Source organism: Gigantopelta aegis, chromosome 8 (assembly GCF_016097555.1).
Source record: "Gigantopelta aegis isolate Gae_Host chromosome 8, Gae_host_genome, whole genome shotgun sequence".
NCBI classification, from domain to species: domain Eukaryota; kingdom Metazoa; phylum Mollusca; class Gastropoda; order Neomphalida; family Peltospiridae; genus Gigantopelta; species Gigantopelta aegis.
Genome location: NC_054706.1, coordinates 51192067 through 51214406, shown reverse-complemented (window position 1 = coordinate 51214406; position 22340 = coordinate 51192067). Strand labels below are relative to the sequence as shown.

Sequence of the window (22340 nt, the reverse complement as noted above, 5' to 3'; positions counted from 1 at the left end):
CATAAATAAAATTTGTTGAGTGCGTCGTTAAATGAAACATTTCCTTCCAGTAGCCGATGATTAATCAATCATTGTGCTCTAGTTGTGTTGTTAAACAAAACAAACTTTTTAAAGATAGAGGATTGTAAATTGTAGGAAGGAAGGAAGGAAATGGAAATTTAATGGAAATTAATGGAAATTAATGGAAATTAATTGCTCTATAGTGGTGTCATTAAAGAAAACAAACTTTTGGTTCATATAAAATATCCCCATGCTGTTAATAGAATAATTGAAAAGAGTAGATTTCCGTATATTATCTGTGTGGTCCTTAACCAAATATACACTGCTATCTTAGGGTAATATAAATGTTTTGAGTGCAATAAATAGAACTTTTCTTTCTTTATTCATTTACTTATATTAATATATTATTATAATATTAATATATTATTATATGAATCCCGAGTTTTTATAGTTCATTTTGTAAAGAAACTGCAATATTAATACCTTTACCCAACCCAGTTGTCCATCTCTATGTAACAGGAAATAACCTCTGCTACTGTTGTTCATGCAGACACACAAGTCCATATGTTTAAAATGCATGTACATGTACCTTTTTGTACATTTCCATATCGGTGGATGTATGTAAATAATTTATATAAGTACCACATGTCATATAAAATCATTTATAGACCGATGCATATATTTTATTACATACCCATTTAATCTTAAATATTACTATAGTAATAAAGACAATTCTGACATTGCAATATTAAAAATATATCAAACACGTGTGATACAAAATCTGGCAGTCTCGTGGTATAATATTCTTGCGCACTATAAACTTGTACAATAAATAACATGGCAAAACAACTGGTATGTGGTTCTGTATATTTATTACATGTTTATTTTATTTAAATTGCTTATGTAAATTTCTAGCTATCTGATTTGGGTGTGTTATATCATACATAATATTGATGGCGTCATGGTTAGGCCATCGGTCTACAGGCTGGTAGGTACTGGGTTCGGATCCCAGTCGAAGCATGGAATTTTTAATCCAGATACTGACTCCAAATCCTGAGTGAGTGCTCCGCAAGGCTCAATGGGTAGGTGTAAACCACTTGCACCGACCAGTGATCCATAACTGGTTCAACAAAGGCCATGGTTTGTGCTATCCTGCCTGTGGGAAGCGCAAATAAAAGATCCCTTGCTGCTAATCGGAAAGAGTAGCCCATGTAGTGGCGACAGCGGGTTTCCTCTCAAAATCTGTGTGGTCCTTAACCATATGTCTGATGCCATATAACCATAAATAAAATGTGTTGAGTGCGTCGTTAAATAAAAACATTTCTTTCTTTTTTTCTAATAGCTGAAGACAGCTTTCCATTCTTGAAATTATGATCATACCTAATATCCTTTTAGTCAGTAACCATCAAAAGTCCACAAATCGGTCTAGAACATTTAGCATATGTGAATTCCTGGAATACATGCGAGCCTCTGGATTTCATGGAACAGATCGTTTCTAATAGTGTTCTGTAGTGTGTCAGTTGTGTGTCAGTAGTGTGTTGCTAGCGCATCGGCAACATCACAGAACCAAAAATCTATTACCCAATATCAATTAGTAACATAATCCACCATTACCAAGATTGTTTGAAAACAGTTTTTGATGGGTTGCAGTGATCATAGGGCATGGAACTGATGAAAAGTGGTGACCATAAAATGAGAATTCCTGAGGTCTGGCATGAATGAAGTTCTAATTTTAATTTTAAAAAGTAATGGTTTAATTACTTCCTGATTGGTGGTTTGCATGAATTTAAAGTTGCATAACCAACATGCAAACATGTCAATACTATATCACCATATTACTCTATTGCTGTTGCAAGTCTTGTTAAATAGTTTAAAATGATCAAGTTTTTTAATAAGTATCTATTTAAATTAATGAATGTTTAATGACACCCCAGCATGAGAAATACATCGGCTATTGGGTGTCAAACTAAGATAAATGCAAAAATGAAGTGATGATCAACATCAGTATAAAAATTCAAAAGTTCAAATAAAAGACAGTGTAAAGAAAATATCTATTTGATAATTGTCATATTAACTAGTGATATATTGTGTGTAGAACATTATATTAATTAAATTCACTCATTAATTTCCAATTCATCAAACATAATTTTCACACTTTGTAAATTAAATTCAAATCAAAATAGTATATGAGTAAAAACATACACTAGTTTACATGTTCTCTATCACTAGAGAGCATTAATTTATTAATCATTGGCTATTGGATATTAAAAATTGGGTAATTCCGACATGTAGTCTTCAGAGAAAACCTGCTTCATTTTTTTCATCAGCAGTGAAGGGATCTTTTATATTCACTTTCTTGCAGACAGAATGGCACATACCACAGCCTTTGATATACCAGTTGTGGAGCACTGGTTGTATAATCGGACAAATGCACTAGTGTGGTGAAATTTTTAATTTATTGACAAACAAAAATAAGATCTCAAACAAACATCAAGTGCAGTATGATTAATGGAAATACTTATCAGTCACTGAACTTATATTCAGGGGCAGAATGTACCTCAGTATGATGTACAATCAATTTAAGATTGTTTTCTGCAATAGTGGGTGCATTTTGGCTATTTCTCATTCCAGCCAGTGTTCCACAACTGGTACAACAAAGGCTGTGATATATATACATGTACTGTCATGTCTGTGGCATATGATGACAGCAGGTTTTCTTTTTCATTATATGTGTAGTCCTTAACCATATATGCCTGATGCCATATACGTTTTTTTCATTAAAAAACCCAATGTGTTATCCCCCTGAAAATGATAAACATGATGTATAGTTACATCTATTAAAATAGTCATCACAAATCTTGCTTAATTTAATGTCACCCTTTCATTTGTACATGTATTTGAATAATTTTACTGTGGAGTATTTTGTAACATCTGGGCTGCGTTCAGCCAGACCAAGTGGAAAAATGTCTGCTAGCCTGGTTTGTGTGCTTCACGTTAACCAAATGGCCACGTTGGGAACCAGTCAGATAATGCAGGAACATTAGCAAAATGTTTGCTGGCTGAACTTGGGGTAGTTGTCTTTGAGTAAATGTGTTTTCAGTTGTTTAAAATTGTTCATTCATTCTTATTCTCTCAGTATTCAATGTTACTGTCAATGATTCTTTCTTTCAAAAGGCGGCATTTAGCTACTTGCCTGAGGTGCTTGCATCACAGGATCGAACCATCTGGATGGATCCATTCAGCTAATTGTTTTTTTTTATTGTTCCAACCAGTGCACCACAAAAGGTCAAGGCTCTAGTGATGTCGTTAAACAAAACAAACTTTTAACTTTTTCTTTCTTTCTTTCTTTCATTGATTTAAAAAAAAAAAAATCATTTTGTCTTATTTTATTTTGTTTTATACTGTCTCCTGTTGTTTCCATTTATTTTATTTGTTTATTCCAACTAGTTAATTAACTCATATCTTTGTTGTGTATTTTCAGGAAATCCAGGAATGCCTGGTTTACCTGGAGAAAAAGGAATTCACGGACAACATGGTCCCAGGGTAACATTTAAAATAGTTTGAATTTTAAAACTTTTTCAGTCTCACATGTCATATTTCGTACAGATAATTTTCCTCATTTAAAGATTGAATAAGCTTTTTTTATATTCCATTAGTTCCACTAGCTCAGGTATGAACTAAAACATGCATACGTTCCCCTCCCCCTCCCATAAACTGCTTTAAAATCTGTTATCAATTAAGTGAGTTGATATTTTAGTGTGTGAATGACAGAAGATGTTAAAATTAATTTGCTTTATATGTTGTTTGCTTTTGTATTTAATTGAATTTGTTATTGACGTTCATTTTGTTAGAATAGATTTCCTCCTCAGTATACCCAGTGAACCAACGTGGCTTCGTGTATGCTTTAAGTGAGAAAACTGAAAAATGAATTAACCTTTGATTGGTTTGGCAATTAAAACCTTTCTTTCTATAAATTAAACCCACTTCCAATTTAAATTTCAGGCTATGGGGCAATTTATGTTTTTCAAAACATAAAACTGATAAAAATATAAATTAAAAATCCAAGATTTATTTCTTGTTACTTGATTAAAATGACATATTACATGAAATATTCTTATTAATACCGGAAGTAATAAAACTTTTCAATACCTAAGTAATACAGTATTTTAAAACCACATAAGTAAAATTAGATTTTATTAATTAATTACATTATTTAAAAAAACAAAAACATACAAAATGTATTCAGTTTGGTTATACTAGTAGCAGTAATTATAAATAAAGAAATATACAGTAAGAAATATTTCTACATTTTGCATAAAGTACAAATGAACATTGATTGGGTATTCTTTAATTACATTTTAATTAATTTTTTAAAAATTGTCACTAAAAAGCAAACAATTATGAACAAATCTTGTTTTGGAAATCTTTTAAATTTTATTTTATTTTTATTTTTTATTTTTTTACTTTAGAGCTAGATATAATCAATGTCTTATACAGAGATGGAATTTAAGCTGATTGTTTTATGTTTTGGACATTCTTTCACTTTAGGATTTTATAGTCTTTGTATTCTATCTGTGCAGTTACTGTGACAAAGACACAGAAATATGGTAAAGACAGATAGAAATGCAGGCTTCTTTTATTGCAGGGTCCAAAAGGAGAAAATGGTTTTCCGGTACAATTTAATACTTTATTTCATATAACACACATATATCATAGTTAATACTGTCACAGAACATTTTTATTGTATCAAATATATATACATTTTATTTCATTAACCATGGTGAAGGGAAAATATGCCTTGTTGCAGTGTGTAAAATTTAATAATATTATATTAAGGATGCAGTTTAGTAAAAAAATTTTTTTCCTACCAGACTAGGAAAGAACCAATATGCTCATATCCAAAATAGCTATCTTGGGTACAAATTCTGGGAAACTGCCAATTCAGCATTGGTTTTTTTTTTATATTGAGGGGGAAAACAGATGCCAAATAATTGAAGTGAAAGGTTGCAAGTGGTAAGCAGGATAATTTCAGGTGAAATCATCCCAAAAGTAAGACATTTTAACCCACCTCACTTAGATTTAGCTTAAAATAATGGGGAATTTGACACAGAATTATCATAGCCAAGAAAGAATTATTTCCCATATTTAGTAAATTAAAAAAATCTGTGATAAAACATTGTATGGTGACCAGCTTAGTCTTTTGAATAAATGAATGAAAGTCTGTGAACATTTATTTGGTTAGCAGAACTAAACTGAAATAAAATGCATAATGACTATGAAGGTCATTGTCTAAAAAGGTCAATATGATATATATATATACATCAGGTGATAAAATTTATTTTATTTTAATACTAATTTTACAACAAGGCATTTTTATCTTTCCTTAACTTTTGTGTTGGTGTACTGATACGTATGAAGTGTTTATTGTACGAAATCGAAGTCCAGCTTATAAATTTGAGTCTTGAATTCTGACTCATGTGTTATAAGCATGGACTTAGGTGTGGTTGTTGCTTTTATTAGTGGTTGCTATCTTAATATAACATCAATTATTATAATTCTAATTTATTAATAACTTAAAGACTGCACTAAAATAATAACAGTGTGTTTGGCTTGGATATCTTTTTAGATCTAATAATTTGGAAAATATGCTTGTTATTAAAGTGCTTCCAAAATGTGCAAAAATGGTATTCGTCTGTCAGGATTTAAATTGTTTGTTTTGTTTGTTGTTGTATTAAATGTGTTTACAGGAATCGGTGGATATAGCACATACATAGCACAAAAGGTAAAAATTAAGTCTTTTCATATTTTATTATCTTGTATATTTTATTTTATTTTCAGGCAAAAATTAAAAATACAATAATTTACTTTTACAAGATTTCTTGAATTAAAACACGTATGAAAGAACATTTGAATGTCTTGTTTTGTTTTATTTTTTAATTTTTGAGGGTGGGGGTATGTTTATAAGGAATAGAAGTAGTGGCCTGGTATAATATTTACTAGTTCCACTAAATTAACTTTAGAAAATATTTGCTTTGACCAAACAGACTCAAGGAAATTGTTTCATCTCAAAAAACTAAATTCCATTTTCTTTTCTAATTTAAAAAATTAATTACAACAAGAAAAGAAAAGAAATGAAAACAATGAAAAGTGTCTTTATATGAACTGTAAGGCGGGATGTAGTCCAGTGGTAAAGCGCAAGCACTCGTTTGATAAGCAGTCAGTCTAGGATCGATCCTCATTGGTGGGCCCACTGTGCTATTTCCACGACTGGTATATCAAAGGTATGTGCTATCCTGTCTTTGAGATGGTGCATATAAAAGAACCCTTGCTACTAATGGAAAAATATTGCGGGTTTCCTTTCTAAGACTATATGTCAAAATTACTAAAGGTTTGACATCCAGTAGCGGATGATTAATTAATCAATGTGTTCTTGTGGTGTCATTAAACAAAACAAACTTGAAACTTTTTTTTTATACCAACTGTTTAAAGACAGACAAAATTTCAAAAATGGAAGGTTGAGTCAATCAAGTGATTTTTTTTTAAAGGGACATCACTGTTATTTCACCACATTAACCTCATCTTGTCTTACTTCATCCTACATTCCTCCTGAGTTCAGCAGTGTATAGTACACCACCAGAGTACAGTATGTTTCAATCTACAAGTGTTTACACCAAGTCAAAACATGATTGATCACTGATTACACAACCATTCTAGGCTTGTTTTTGATGGATTTCTCTTACATCTTGGCCACAACTTCAGTGTCTGTGTGGCTCTCTCTCTGTCTGGTGAAAGAAAAGAAAAAAAAATGAAATTAAACAACTGACTTTGTTCCAGAAGACACAAGTGTGTTGATGTCTGTAACTCTTGACTGAAGGTCATTTATCTTGGCTTTGTAGCAAGTTTTGTTAATTAAAACATTAAAGTGCTTAAAATTTAGCCAGACAATCATATACTATTTACATATTTGCATAAGTATTAATTAAAACAAATTAATTAAGAAGCAACAAAATATTTTAGTCTTCCTGAATTATTTTTATCTTTTTCTATAAGGTTTGATATACCATCATTATCAAATTATCAGAAATAAGTAAATTGAAATGTGCCCTCTTTTTAAACTTTTATTTTCTGTTTAATTTTTCCTTTTCACTTATTTTATGGTTTTATAAGAAGAAATATTTACATTATGAATGATCCCTCGGAACAGTAATACTTTTATCTTACATAATGTATATTTTAAAATTTTAAGTTTGTTAAATTATCTTTTTCACTTTTTCAGGAAAGAAATGCAGTTATGAACAAATCCAAGTTTTGTTTTGGATATTATTATGGTTTGCCAGTAAACAGTTCTTGTAGACCACCTAGTACCATAGATATCCCTTTAAAATATATCTTTATCCCAGTTCAGTTACCTTATTTTATATTTAAATTTAGAATTTCTTCTTTCTTCCAGGGCCCACAAGGTCCACGGGGATATGCAGGCTTTCCGGTGTGTAAATAAAGAGATCAGAAAAACATCTGTCCTTTTGTCATAACACTGTTTTTATTTTATATAGTCTCCATTTCCCTTTTTCCTCTCAGTCTAGCAATGAAAATCAGTTCAGGAAGTGCATTTGGCATGCCTCAATGAAATTAGCATATGTATATGCATCCATATACATTATTATTTCAAACAATATTTTTAGCGCTGAAGAATCCACATTAATTTTGTATTGAACATGCTCCAGAAAAATAAAATTAAAAAATATGTATAAATATAGACATGTAATTAAATGTATATCCTTAGCCAAGTTTTATTTATTTGCATTTTTAAATTAATCCTATTTTCATCTTATAATATTTTTCTAAATCTATAAATAGTATGATTCAAATAGGAAATATTTGTGTTTGTAATTTGGAAAGTGGCTTTATAGTTGAAGTAATATATGCAAACTATAATAATAAATATAATAAATTAACAATATAAATAAGTAGGATATAAGATATAGATACCAGCTTTGAATTAAAGGTCACAAAAAGAGCATATTTTGTGCATATAACAAAGTTTGTTCAGACATGATAATTGTACAAGATTAAGTGACTTAAAATGATTACATAATCCTTTATCATTTATGGGTTGTTTCAACAAAAAAGATGAAAGAAAAGCTAAACTAATATCGGAAGTAAAATAAATAAATAAATTTTTATCAACATACAGAAGGTATTGTCTGATTGTTGGAAATCCCTTTTCCTTCAGCTGAACTAGCTATGTGATGTTACAGTTTCCCGATTTCATCTCTTATCATATTGCCAGGTGTATTGATATAGTTGGTACAAAACTTGAAAAATAAGGCTATATGATATACAATATAGTTCTGTTTTCACCAGTCTGAATGTCAGATGTTACCCATTGGTATTCCATTTAAAAAGCAAAAACAATTACAAGTGTATTGTGAAATGAATAGTTTGTATGATACCTGTACAACACATATGGTAAAAAATATTTCTATCTGATCTGAAAGCATTATATTATAAATATTTGTTTAAAGGGTGAACTGAAAATGCATCCCTTCGTGTTAAATGATTGTCATATGAGCATCACTCAAATTTCACAGATATTTATAATGTACATTATATTACATCTGTTTGTGTTAAATAATTCTCAGTTGCTGTGCCATATGAGTTATCACTGAACATTTCAAAGATGTTTATAATGTACATTATATTTTATCTGTCTCATATAACCTATTATAATATATTATATAACTAAGCTGTTTCTCACTGTTGCATTCTAGGTATCCAGGAATGTGTTTTGAATGCTACAAATTTACTTGTGTTCTTTATAATGAATACTTTACAACTACCTATATATATCTTTCTGTGTTATTTGTTTCACTTTGTTGTCTAGTAAATGTATATTTTTTAAAACTCAAAGGCATTTAGATTTATTAAAACCATTTTTATTCACACAATTTCATTTGATGTAACATGAAATTAACACCTTTTGAATTTTATATGAAATTGTGATTTTAGCCTATCAAAATGTGGCTTTTCTTTCATTTCATCATGAAATGTAATGGATTTTAATTTTATTTTAGCATATTTACAAGAAAAAGGTGAAGATTATTTCTTAGATTTTGTAATAAATATTTTATCTTTGAGATTTTAAAATTAATTTAATAAATAACCAGAATCTTTATGCCTTGTTTCTAGTTCTGTATTTCCTGTTCAGTCCACATGTATTGGACAGTGTTTTGGAAAACAGTGGTTATTGGAAGCACTTTAATGAAGAAAAAGCATTTGTTTACTGACTTTGCATGTTTTTATAATAACTTGTGCTTACAGCATGCTTGTATCCTGAACTGTACTATTTTGCTTCACCATATAGAACACACAGTATTTAATACTGTATTCATTTACCTTGTGCATTATGATATAAATTTATATTCTGTTCTTGACTTCCATCGCTGCTTTGGAAGGCATCAGTTTTATATCTTCATGTTATCTCATCAAAGAGTAAGTATGTTTATTGTGAAAAGTTGTACTATAAAGTTTACAGCAGGTTTGTACTCAGTCCTGTTATATGTAAAAATAAGAAATGTGTGTGAAAAGTGTATATGTTTAACTGTTTTTAAGGCAGGTTTAACCATGTACATATATAGCATTTTAAAAATGTTTTGTGGAATACATAGATCTCATTTGGAGGTCAAGAAGAACAATACATGTTTTTTTATCGTTAAAAAGAAACAGACTTTTTTGTTTTAAAATCCTAACTTATTTCGTCTCATTAGACATTTCAGCACACACGGATTTACATAGATTGGATTCACAGTTGGAATTTCGTCTCATTAGTAAAAAACTTTTTAAAGTTATGCAATATAGATTAAATAAAAAATATTTTCTAATATATGTTTTGGACATTCAGCACACAGGATTTACATAGATGTGGATTCACAGTTGGAATTAGCATTCAGTTTTGCTAATGTCAAAGCCAGCATTAAACTGCGGGGGGGGAGACGTAGCCCAGGGGTGGGGGGGGGACGTAGCCCAGTGGTAAAATGTTTGCTTAATGGTGGGCCCATTGGGCTATTTCTCACTCAGCCAGTGCACCACGACTGGTATGTCAAAGGCCGTGGTGTGTTATCCTGTCTGTGGGATGGTATATATAAAAAAATCCCTTGCTGCTAATCGAAAAGAGTAGCTCATCAAGTGGCAACAGTGGGTTTTCTCTCTCAATATCTGTGTGGTCCTTAACCATATGTCCTAAGCCATATAACCATAAATAAAATGTGTTGAGTGCATCGTTAAATAAAACATTTCCTTCCAATGGCTCTGGGAGTTATTCCCATCACAGTCATTGCACCATGCTGGTTTATCAAAGTCACGGTCCTGGGGGTATTACTGTCTTGTTTATGAGATAATTGGGGGGGGGGGGGGGGGCGTTATACCAGTGCCTGATGTATGGTAAGTCTAGGATTGATCCCCGTCGCATCGGCCCAATAATGCTATTTCTCATTCCAGCCGGTACACCATGACTGGTATATCAAAGGCCATGGTATGTGCTATTCTGTGTGGGACGGTGCATATAAAAGATCCCTTGCTATTAATGGAAAGTGTAGCGCATTTCCTCTCTAAGAATGTATATTATATGTCAAAATTACCAAATGTTAGCCAATAATTAAGAAATCAATGTGCTCTAGTGATGTCATTAAACAAAACACTTTTAAAACTGTTTATGAAAAAATGCCTATAAAAGACCCCTTGCTGCTTTTCTACAGGAGCAGGCTATGTGACGGTAGCTTTGCTTCATTACTTTAGACCAGGTGTAAAACACAACCATATAATGATGTATTAGACTACAAATACAAATAGCCATAACTTATTGAAGCAATTGTTTTTCTCCAAAATGTGTTTTGCTAAGGCAACTTTTGATTATTACCATTCACACCAATCAATGGCTGATAAATTTTATTATAGACACTTTATGTATAATAGTATTTGAATATTTTATTTTCAGGGTCCAATTGGTCCACCTGGTAAAAGTGGTTTACCAGTAAGTTTTTATTTTATTTTAGTTAAGTTCTTTATGTATATAATTTTAAAGAATAATAGTATTAGGTTATTTATGTATGCTTATTGCTTACGATGTACTTCCATTTAAAGTGACATTCAAGTTACCTTGGCTTCAGGTTGCACAATACAAAAAATATATGAATACACTGTCTTTCTCTTATTCATATGAGATGTACAATGAATTTGCAATAATTAGATTCCAGTCAATGTATCAAGTAAAGTACATGTTTTAAGACTATGCTAATGCTGACTAATTTATTCTATATAAGTACAGTGAAACCTCTCAAGACCAGACCCTCTGTAAACTGGAATTCCCACAAAACCGGACATTTTACAGAGTGCCTTTTTAAAAACCAGGACAGAACTCAACCTTTCTAAACTGGATCCCTCTTATAACCAGAAATTGTTTCTTGGTCCCAAGGGTGTCCTGTTTAGAGAGGTTTCACTGTACATGTGTACTGGTTGTTCATTTCTTTAGCAATGTTTTTTTGTTGCAGGGTATGCCAGGACAAAAGGGAGACCGAGGTGAAAAGGTGAAGATCAAGAATATTTTAATTTAAAACAAAATTACATTAGTGATTAATTGTGTTATACTTTTAAGTTTTAGACCCACAAAGTAAAAGGTTATGTACTACTATAGTTTATGAGTATGGAATCCTTTTTTTTTTTTTTTACATATCCTAAAAACTGATTTTAAAAGAAATTTAAATATCTTTCCAACTAAAATGTGATTTTGCATTTACACATGGACAGTTGACTTCCATGTGACAGACAGTAATCAGTTTGACTTTGACATGTGGTAGGTCTTCACCATGGAACAGCCAATCCAATATATTTAATAATTCTCCAAAGTATATTGGATAATATGACTATGACAAATCACGGCATTTTCTCCAATGGGTGTGTAAAAAACTTGATATTACCCGGTACATGATGTATATACAGTTATATTATAACTATATACAAAAAGTGTACTGAAAGGAAATCAATGCTTGATTTACTGTTTGTTGTTTACAGGGTGATTCAGGAGAGAAGGGAGTGAAAGGTGATCCTGGCTTAGCAGGCTTTGATGGTCTACCTGGAACAAAGGTATACTCAAGTTTTCTTTAAAACTGGTTTTATTTTCATTTTCATTTCAATTTATTTTCGTGCTTATATTCAATTAAGGTTCAAGAACACTGTCCCTGGCACACACCTCAGCTATCTGGGCTGTCTGTCCATGACAGAGGGTTAGTTGGTAGTTGGTTAGTGGTTAGTGAGAGAGAAGAGGGTGTAGTGGTCTTACACCTACCCACTGAGCCCTTAAGAACTCGCTCTGGGTTGGAGCTGGTATCAAGCTGCGAACCCTATACCTACCAGCCTGTAGTCTGATGGATTAACCACTGGCCAGTTATTTATTTAACATGCTGTTTTAGAGGCTGTCAATTTCAAAGCATGCTGTACTGTGAGTAGGGTTTAGACTGCTGTTTGCCACTTTTCCATATCATCAGATATGAAATGAAGGTGAATTTAGTGATAATATTTCATATATGACATTTATCGAAAAGCTAGCCTACAGGTACTTCAAGAATTGGTATCTGTAATAAGCCTTTAGGTTAATGTATTTTCTTTTGCTATTAAAACAAGCTGAATTTAGCTGCATATTTTCAAACAAAATTGACAAAAATGTACCAGTGCAATTCAGTCCAGATCTGTCTATTGAACTGTTATTGATCTATCAAACTCATATATAATTTTATTGATGTTTTAAAAAATATATATAATAATATATTTAGACAGTGCATTGAAAATCTGTAGCATGACTCTGGTGATGTTATAGATCAAGGGTACATGTATTTATTTTGCAAAAGGTAACGGTCCATTATCATGCAGCTGCTAGATTTGGCCATTTTGCCATTTATTTGTGATAAATAAATTCACAAATTGTTCATTCCTATATATAATCTTTGCATCTTTGTGTTTAACTTGGCAGTCATCCTCTATATACTAAATGGTTGTAAACACTTTAAGGGTAAGTAGTTTAAAGTTTAACTTAGATATTTTATGCAAAAAAAATAGTAACTACCTTTGACAGAAAGCTATCATTATGCAACTATGATATATGCCCTTTAATGTTACAGCTCATAAATTTAGTTTGGATTTTCTTTCATGTTTATCTGATATATTAATTATTTTTATATATTTTGTTAACCACAAAATTTGTTTGTTTCCAGGGTTTAAAAAGATCTATACGAGATGGTGAAATTATATCATTAAAGGTACCAGTGGTCTTATTGAAAAGTGGATTTAGATTCGTATTCACTTAGTATAACTAGTTCTATAACTTGTGCCTAATCCATTTGTTCTTTAAAAAGCAATACAGTATGTTTCAGTCAATCAATTCACTTTTAAAAAATCTCATTGTTTGCATCTATTTCTTTAAATGTTTTATTTAGTTAATTTTAACATTCATAATTTAAAAGTATTTAATTAATAAAAAATATCTTCAGTTAAGAGAATTAAAAAAATTATAGTGTTTTTCTTAATTGCTAAATACATGTAATAAATTTATGATCTCAAACATTAAGTTAGCCTTAAATATAAATTTTGTTCTTTTATAAAATGGTATACCACCATGCCTTTTCAAAATTCAAAATACTAATACTAAAGCAAAACAAATTAATAAGAATTTTTAATTTAAAGGCATTTTTTTCTTATAAGATTATTCATTATATTCAAAATTAAATTCTATGATACTATTGTATACTAACAGTAAAGCAAAACAAAATATTAAAACATTTTAATTAAAGAATTTTGCCTCTTTCAGGGTTCTGATTATGAAGTTATAACAATAAAGGTTTGTTTTCAGCATTGTCTGCATGGATGTTCATCTAGCTGCTGTGATAGTGAATTTTTCTCTAATAGACAATCACACACATCTTCTGGCCATAACAAACTGTGGAAACATTAAAGTGGTTAACCGACTTTCATATGAGTTAGGGGCGGGATTTAGCTCAGTCTGTTGAGTACTCGCTTGAAGTGCTTGTGTCACAGGATCGAACCACCTTGGTGGATCCATTCACTGATTGGGTTGTTTTTCTCATTCCAACCAGTGCACCACAACTGGTCAAAAGCCATGGTATGTGTTTTCCTGTCTGTGGGAAAGTGCATGTAAAAGATCCCTTGCTGCATTAAAAAAAATGTAGCAGGTTTCCTCTCTGAGACTATATGTCAAAATTACCAAGTGTTTGACATCCAATAGCTGATGATTAATAAATCAATGTGCTCAGTGGTGTCGTTTAAAAAAACTAAATTTGTTTCATATGAGTTAATATAACACAAATCATTTAGTGTTTGAATTCATGCTTTGTCTAAATTCTGATCTATGATAAGTTTTTGCCTGAAATTGACCAAATCAACAGTTTATAAGTCTCATTAAGGCATATGAGATGACATTTTACTAAGCTAGGTGTTGGAAGCAACCCCCACACTAATTCCCTGTAGTAGGGGCCAGAAACTCTCCAACCCTTACTGACCATGTCCATAAACCGTTCAGACATATAACAGAATATTTTATAAGCATCTTTGGCAAACTTATGCTGTCTATATACTTTAACTGCAAAGAAGGCCTAGTAAGTTGTATAACTTGTGCCTAATCCATTTGTTCTTTAAAAAGCAATAAAATATATTTCAATCAGTCAACTGCAAATCAGGTGTTACTTTTTAATCTACCCGTAGATTATGAATGACATTATATTTGATTGCATGAATTAGAGAAAGATTCACATTTTCTTTTTTTGTTTTGGGCATCCAGTTCTTTTGTTAATGCTGTTTGTTTTGATTTCAGATGTTCTGCATGTAAAAAGATTTGCATGAATTGTTGATAGATCTTGGTAATGTTTCACCCCACATCAGCAGGGCCATAACTGGTATAATAAATGGACTTGGGTGGGTGTGTGAGGCAGGAAAACATGAAACATTGCCTTTTTTGTCTTGTCTTTATGAAGTAAAATGGCAAGATGTAGGAATTACTCTTTTTCTGATGGCAGCATTTAGATCAGTTTCTCACAAACTACTAGGTTCCAGGTCAATGAGATTTGATTTATACTTGCACCTATTGATGTTCATCATAGTGCACTGAAAATGGTTATGGTAGGCAAGACATTTAATTCCACAGAATTCTTGTCAGTTTATAAGTGTCAAGCTGAAGAAGACACTAGATTAGTCTCCTGCTGGATTGTTTTATTTTTATTTTAGCTTAGCTAGGTCTGGGCCTGCTGACATAGCATGCTGTCAGTACTATGCTGTCAATGCAATGGCATGCTTATGTATAATGTCAGTGGCATGCTGTCTATATTGAAGAATGCAGTTAATGCTTAAGTATGATGTCAGTGGCATGCTGTCATGCTGTTGACAATCTGTTTTGTTGTGTTGTCTTGCTGTAATGTGCATGCTGTATGTTTAGGGTGACAGAGGACCTCCAGGTCTCCCCGGACCACTTAAACTCGAAGATTGGGAACCAACTGTTATAAAACTGAAGGTAATTCAAACTGGGAACCATCTGTATAAAGTTATTAAAGGCAATTCAAAATGGGAACCAACCATTATAAAACTAAAGGTAATGCTAACTTGCAACCATCTGTATAAAGTTCTGTTGTAAAGTGTAAGGTAATTCAAATTTGGAACCTACTGTTATAAGTTGAAGTAATTCAAACTGGGAATCAACTGCATAAAGCTAAAGGTCATTCAAATTTGGAACCTACTGTTATAAGTTGAAGGTAATTCAAACTGGGAATCAACTGCATAAAGCTAAAGGTCATTCAAACTGGGAATCAAGTGTTATAAAGTTAAAGGTAAAGGTAAACTGGGAATCAACTGTTATAAAGTTAGTGGTAATTCAAACTGAGAATCAATTGTAGAAAGCAAAAGGTAATTCAAACTGAGAATCAGCTGTCATAATGTTAAAGGTAATAAAAAGTGACAGTTGCACTCAAGTCCAAGGAATAGTGATAAAATATTTTCTGGGGTTTGAAGCATCATAAATAACTGCTTAGATATTTGTTTTTAAAAAGATGAACAGTTAGGATAATTAAATTTTTATGTAACACAAATCAAGGCTTGAAATTGACAAGGGGCAGGCAGCACATGCCTCTCAAAATACACAATATACTTTCTGATCATTGGTTTCACAAGCAGCTTTTTCTTTCCATCTTATTTTATAGAATGATAATAAAAAATCATAAGTTTTTATCTGTGCTTATCTCAAACCTTTCACATTATTGTTAAGAAAGTTATATTATGAGTCTAATAAGGAGTCACATTTTGAGACTTAATTTCTAAGACTCATTCTAATATTTTCTTCCAAATTCAAACTCTCAAATTCTCAGTCAAAAAAAATGAATTTTTAGCCTTGCAAATAAACTTGCTGGAAAAGGGAACAACTAAATAATTAGAAAGCAAAAGTAAATGAGAAATGAATGTAATATAATCAATTAACTGAATGTACTGAACTGAGTATTTGATAGTACTAGCTTTTCACATTGGTTTATTGGACATTCATGTTTATGAAGGTTAAGAACACTGACTGTCAAATGCCATGGATTTCTGCATTGAGTCCAAATCCTGCCAATTTACATTTTTAATTTTTATATATAATTCAGAAGATTATTATTGAATTCACCTATTTAAAAGTTGTCTGCATTGCATGTCTTTGATTGTAATATATTTTTGCATGATTTGTTTGTGATTTTATAAATGAATGATGTAATTGCATTTTTATGTGAATAAAAATGTAACTGGTAAATTTATGACTATGGCATGTGACATCCCTATCTGTGGGAGAGTACATTATTGTAGACTTTGATGTACCAGTTATGAAGGAAATAACCCTGTGGGTCCATGGAGAGGAATTGTTTTATCCCCTGCTCCACATCACTGATGAAGCATGTTTTGAAGGTTTAAAATTGTGTATTTTGCAATAACATGTAAATTTCATTGCATGTAAATGTTGCATACCATAATAAATGAATATGTTATGTCTCTTCAAAAAGTAAGAGAGAAAACTATTTAATCTTACCAAAACTGAATTAGAAAACATTTTAAACCAAAAAATAACTCAAGAAGCATGTGAATCGTTATCTATTTTTGAAATTTAGTTATTTGAAATTCTTTGCATCCAGGTATTGATTGCTGATTATAGTATTTAAACCAGGTTGGACTATTTTAATTCTCTGTTTGAATGTGTTTAGGATGAACCAGTAGACAGCTGATGGTTGATTATGGTATTGTTAACCAGGTTGGACTATTTTAATTTTCTGTTGTTTGAATGTGTTTAGGGTGAACCATGGTATACCACTAGCTGATGGGTGTAATATGGTATTTTAATTCTCTGTTGTTTGAATGTGTTTAGGGTGAACCATGATGATATACCAGTAGCTGATGGGTATAATATGGTATTTTAATTCTCTGTTGTTTGAATGTGTTTAGGGTGAACCATGGTATACCACTAGCTGATGGGTGTAATATGGTATTATAATTGTCTGTTGTTTGAATGTGTTTAGGGTGAACCATGATGATATACCACTAGCTGATGGGTATAATATGGTATTTTAATTCTCTGTTGTTTGAATGTGTTTAGGGTGAACCATGATGGTATACCACTAGCTGATGGGTGTGATATGGTATTTTAATTCTCTGTTGTTTGAATGTGTTTAGGGTGAACCATGATATACCACTAGCTGATGGGTGTAATATGGTATTTTAATTCTCTGTTGTTTGAATGTGTTTAGGGTGAACCATGATGGTATACCACTAGCTGATGGGTATGATATGGTATTTTAATTCTCTGTTGTTTGAATGTGTTTAGGGTGAACCATGATGGTATACCACTAGCTGATGGGTATGATATGGTATTTTAATTCTCTGTTGTTTGAATGTGTTTAGGGTGAACCATGATGGTATACCACTAACTGATGGGTATGATATGGTATTTTAATTGTCTGTTGTTTGAATGTGTTTAGGGTGAACCATGATGATATACCAGTAGCTGATGGGTATGATATGGTATTTTAATTGTCTGTTGTTTGAATGTGTTTAGGGTGAACCATGATGGTATACCACTAGCTGATGGGTGTAATATGGTATTTTAATTCTCTGTTGTTTGAATGTGTTTAGGGTGAACCATGATGGTATACCACTAGCTGATGGGTGTAATATGGTATTTTAATTCTCTGTTGTTTGAATGTGTTTAGGGTGAACCATGATATACCACTAGGTGATGGGTGTGATATGGTATTTTAATTCTCTGTTGTTTGAATGTGTTTAGGGTGAACCATGATATTCCACTAGCTGATGGGTGTGATATGGTATTTTAATTGTTTGTTGTTAAATGTGTGGATGGATGGATGGAATTGTTTAACATGCACATTCAGAGCAAGCTGTTGTAGTGCACGCCTGTCATGGGCACAGGTGCTGGCCTTGGCTGGCTCCTCCATCCAGGACAGGAAAGGTGGGGTGGGTGGGAGGGGGGACCACCTGCACTGGCAAGTGCAAAGGAGCACCAGCAGTCCGACTGTAGCCGGTAACAGGCGGAGGGTGGTATGGTGCTATGGAATTTTGAATGTCTCGTAGGATTAAGCCAAAGAGAATGGATGCACAGTTTTGATGAAGGAATTTAGGTGCAATTTTGAATGGTCGATCTAAATGGAAAGGTAGGGAGCTACATATAGGTTTGGAATTGTTGAATGTGTTTAAGGTATATCATGCTGGTATACCACTAGCTGATGGGTGTAATATGGTATTTTAATTCTCTGTTGTTTGAATGTGTTTAGGGTGAACCAGGAGAGAAAGGTCCTGCAGGACCATCTGGTCCACCAGGACCTCCAGGCTTACCCGGATTTGATGGTGTGGCTGGACCTCCAGGAAATCCAGTAAGTGGATGATTTTCTTAGTGGAAACTTAGTCCATTATATATATTTTTTTTTTCTTTTTTCATTTCCACTCAAGAATTTTGTAATTTATGTAGTATATCTAAATGAATATTTCATTTCATAAATATTTTTCGAGAAGTAAAGGATTAGAATTAAGCTCTTTTTGATCAGATTTTTAAAAACTGTTGAATCTAACAATGGTCTCCGATTGATCATCATGCTTAACACTGACTTTATTTGAAACTTCACAAATAACTTTGACTGTTTTTATGTGGATTAAAATTAAGCTTTTATTAATAAGATTTTAAAAACTTTTGTATCCAACAATTGTCTCTGATTGGATATTATGCTTTTAACTTGCTTTTATTTAAAATTTTGTATTGATTTTAAAATTTTGATTGTTTTAGTGTACTACTTAGAATTAAATGCATGTCCATATATTTTTCTAAAGCTTTCGTATTATTTTTCAGGGTCCTCAAGGTCCTTTGGGACCACCAGTAAGTATATATATTTATTTATTTGTTTTTTTATGTGAAGACATAAATTGCCGTAGGTAGAGAACATCATCAACGGCACTTTTGTGTACATTATCTGCCAATAGTTAACATTTGCGCATTTGAAATATGTCTACATACAACCTTTCAGTCATTTTTATTTGCTACAAATGTCACTTTTTAAAAAAAAACTGTCATAGGCAGGCTAAAAATTATCATTGGTGGGCAGTTTTACTCTTGGCAATTCTTTACAAAATTGCTGTGGGAAACAAATTCTTACTTTCAAACTATGCAGTAGAATAGCTTAGCACCATTCAAAATTTTGAACAAGTTTTGTCCTCCCTTCTATAAATGTAAAATATTATAAAAATGATTATAAAAATTATTAAATTCAGTTTAAAAACTGCCATATATATAGGTTGCTAGTTAGGATAAGTCCTGACATGTGATATTTTTAATTATTTATTAATCAGTGGGATTTAACTGAATGTTAATGAGGGAAATTTAATGTTTCTAGGGGAGACCAGGAAAGGATGGTTTACCAGGAGAATCAGTAAGTATATATTAAGTGCAATTAGAATATGAATATAATTTTAAATACATTTTGCATGTATTTTTCTATACCGGGTATGTGAATATAAATATTTGTGAATTTATAAAAAATATATTATTACATGTATTAATTATATGCCTATTCTATATTTTATAGTAGTTTGTGTACAGATTTAGTAGTAACTATCAAAATGTTTTACTGCAGTTTTAAAAATATACCTGCCTTCTGAAAAGGATTAGCTGTAACTTTAGAAATGAAAACATCACTTTAAAAAATACTGATGTTAATGCTTAATAATAAAGCGAAAAGTCAATAAATATACATGACAAAATTATATTTCAATTATCTATTCTTATCCTAGTGTTTTTAGAACAGCAATTTAGCTATTTTGTTTTATTTATTAATAACTTCATTATTTTATTGTGATAATGCATTTGTTCAGATTTTAAAAAAATTGTTAATAAATTTATTATAGCTGTTTTGATATATTATAATGTATTTATTAAAGGGAACAGTGCAACTTAACTGTTAATATGTATTGTTAGCTGCAGTGGATGTATGATTGTGTGTGTTGTTGATAATCGTGATCCAAGCATTAATTTGTGGTAGCCATCTTTTATTCTAATGCAGGCAGATCTGTGATTGTTTTCTGTTCTTTTCTTATAACCATAACTACTTGTACCTGTAATTATTTAGATAAAACACTGCTACTGCTATCAAACATTTTATATTTTTCTTATATTTTGAAAGGAATAATAGCTGCTGTTCTGTTTGCTTGTTAAATTAAGGATTTTAACAACGAAACCCCCAACATTATTTGGATAATATTGTCCTACTTTAGATCAGATGCATCTGAGAAAAAAACTCCTTCTGAAATAAATAATAAAAACTGAAAGTTAATCCAAAACACATAAAAAGAATTCTCAGTAGTGTTAAACTATATTTAACTGCTACAAATTCACAGGTCTGCTTGCTACATGTATATTTGATCAACTAGTGCTTTGGGTATGGGAATTAGGCTTTATATTTTATGCTTTTAATTTTGCACCTTTTGGCTTTCCGAATATTTCTGTGTCACAACTGATGCTTTGCACTAAACTAACAGGTCCCTGGACAGAAAGGAGAAATAGGGGCCCCTGGCATGCCAGGTCGTCTGGGGGCCAAAGGGGACAAGGGTGACACTGGCAAACCAGGCTTAACCAAGTACAATGGCAAACCTGGCCCACTTGGTCCACCAGGACCTAAAGGGTCCTTGGGGCCTCCAGGCCGACAGGGGCTAAATGTGAGTCCTTGCATGTGCCATTTTTGTGTCATGCATGACGTCACATATTGTATTATATATATTCTGCTGTATTGTATCTCTGTTGAACTGCTTCTCTGCTGGATGGCATCTCTGCTGGATGGCATCTATTGTTTTTTTCATAGTAAGTTTATGGGGGTCTTTCTGTCTACGGCCAGGGTTTGTGTTCAGAAGAGCTGTGTTTGAACCTTCAGAAGATGTTAGCATAATATGTTAAAAGATCAGCAAATATGAAATTCACAGGATTTTCCAATATTCATGATTCCATATTTTATACAACACAAGAACCAATTCCTGTTCATTGATGGAAATCACAACTTTTTAAAAACTCTTCACACATTTTAAGATTTTGTTTTGGTCCCATATTACATTTTCATCTCTGAATTAGTTACAAGTTCAAGCATGGCTCTTATGTGTAAATGTCTGTCTTGTATTCTGGAGGCACGGTGAAGGTGTGAATTTAAAATACTGCATTTACAACCTCACAAACTCAACACTTTCTTTACTCCATCAAACTTGCTATAAAAGGCATCAGAGTCATATATAAAAACACTTCAAAAAATGTTCCTTTTGCATAGGTCAAACAATTTAATTTGTTGATGAAAAGACTTCTGGGTTGCCGTTACAAGCAAGTTTGATTCACTAAACTGAAAGGTTGTAGTTTTGGATTTTCATCCTGTGTACTTCTAATAAAGCATTTAAAATTAAATGTCCATCTTGTTTTCTAAATTTAAAAAAACAACAACAACTACAAAAACATCACACCAAAATAACACCCTAAAACACACACTAAAAACATAAAACATCAAACAAAATGTGAGTTTGCTACATTATCATTAAAATAAAGACATATGGTCAAACGTAAACAGCTTCATGTACAACCTCTCTGTTTTGTGCACAATCATTTCATCAATGCTGATGTTATTTTAGCTGCATTATAAGTTTCATCTCTCTGTATATGTGCACTGGTTAAACTGTAATATGTTCTTAATTTGTATTTTCTTTTTAACGTGATATAATGTGAATTTTTGTACTTG

General features: G+C 31.8%; 1 protein-coding gene across 5 annotated transcripts in view; it reads left to right on the top strand.

The window, feature by feature from the left end:
• Window positions 1-22340, top strand: part of LOC121379010 (collagen alpha-1(XIII) chain-like) — a 193823-nt gene that overhangs the window by 100562 nt on the left and 70921 nt on the right. For 3 of the 5 annotated variants that reach the window (XM_041507441.1, XM_041507443.1, XM_041507445.1), the window contains exons 3-11: window positions 3482-3543; window positions 4646-4672; window positions 10994-11029; window positions 11547-11582; window positions 12067-12138; window positions 15494-15568; window positions 18858-18956; window positions 19427-19453; window positions 19968-20003. In XM_041507441.1, coding sequence (XP_041363375.1) covers window positions 3482-3543; window positions 4646-4672; window positions 10994-11029; window positions 11547-11582; window positions 12067-12138; window positions 15494-15568; window positions 18858-18956; window positions 19427-19453; window positions 19968-20003 — 470 coding nt within the window. Of the gene's footprint in view, window positions 1-3481; window positions 3544-4645; window positions 4673-10993; window positions 11030-11546; window positions 11583-12066; window positions 12139-13262; window positions 13308-13855; window positions 13886-15493; window positions 15569-18857; window positions 18957-19426; window positions 19454-19967; window positions 20004-22340 lie in introns of all 5 variants that reach the window. The other 2 variants (XM_041507442.1, XM_041507444.1) reach the window with 2 other exon arrangements.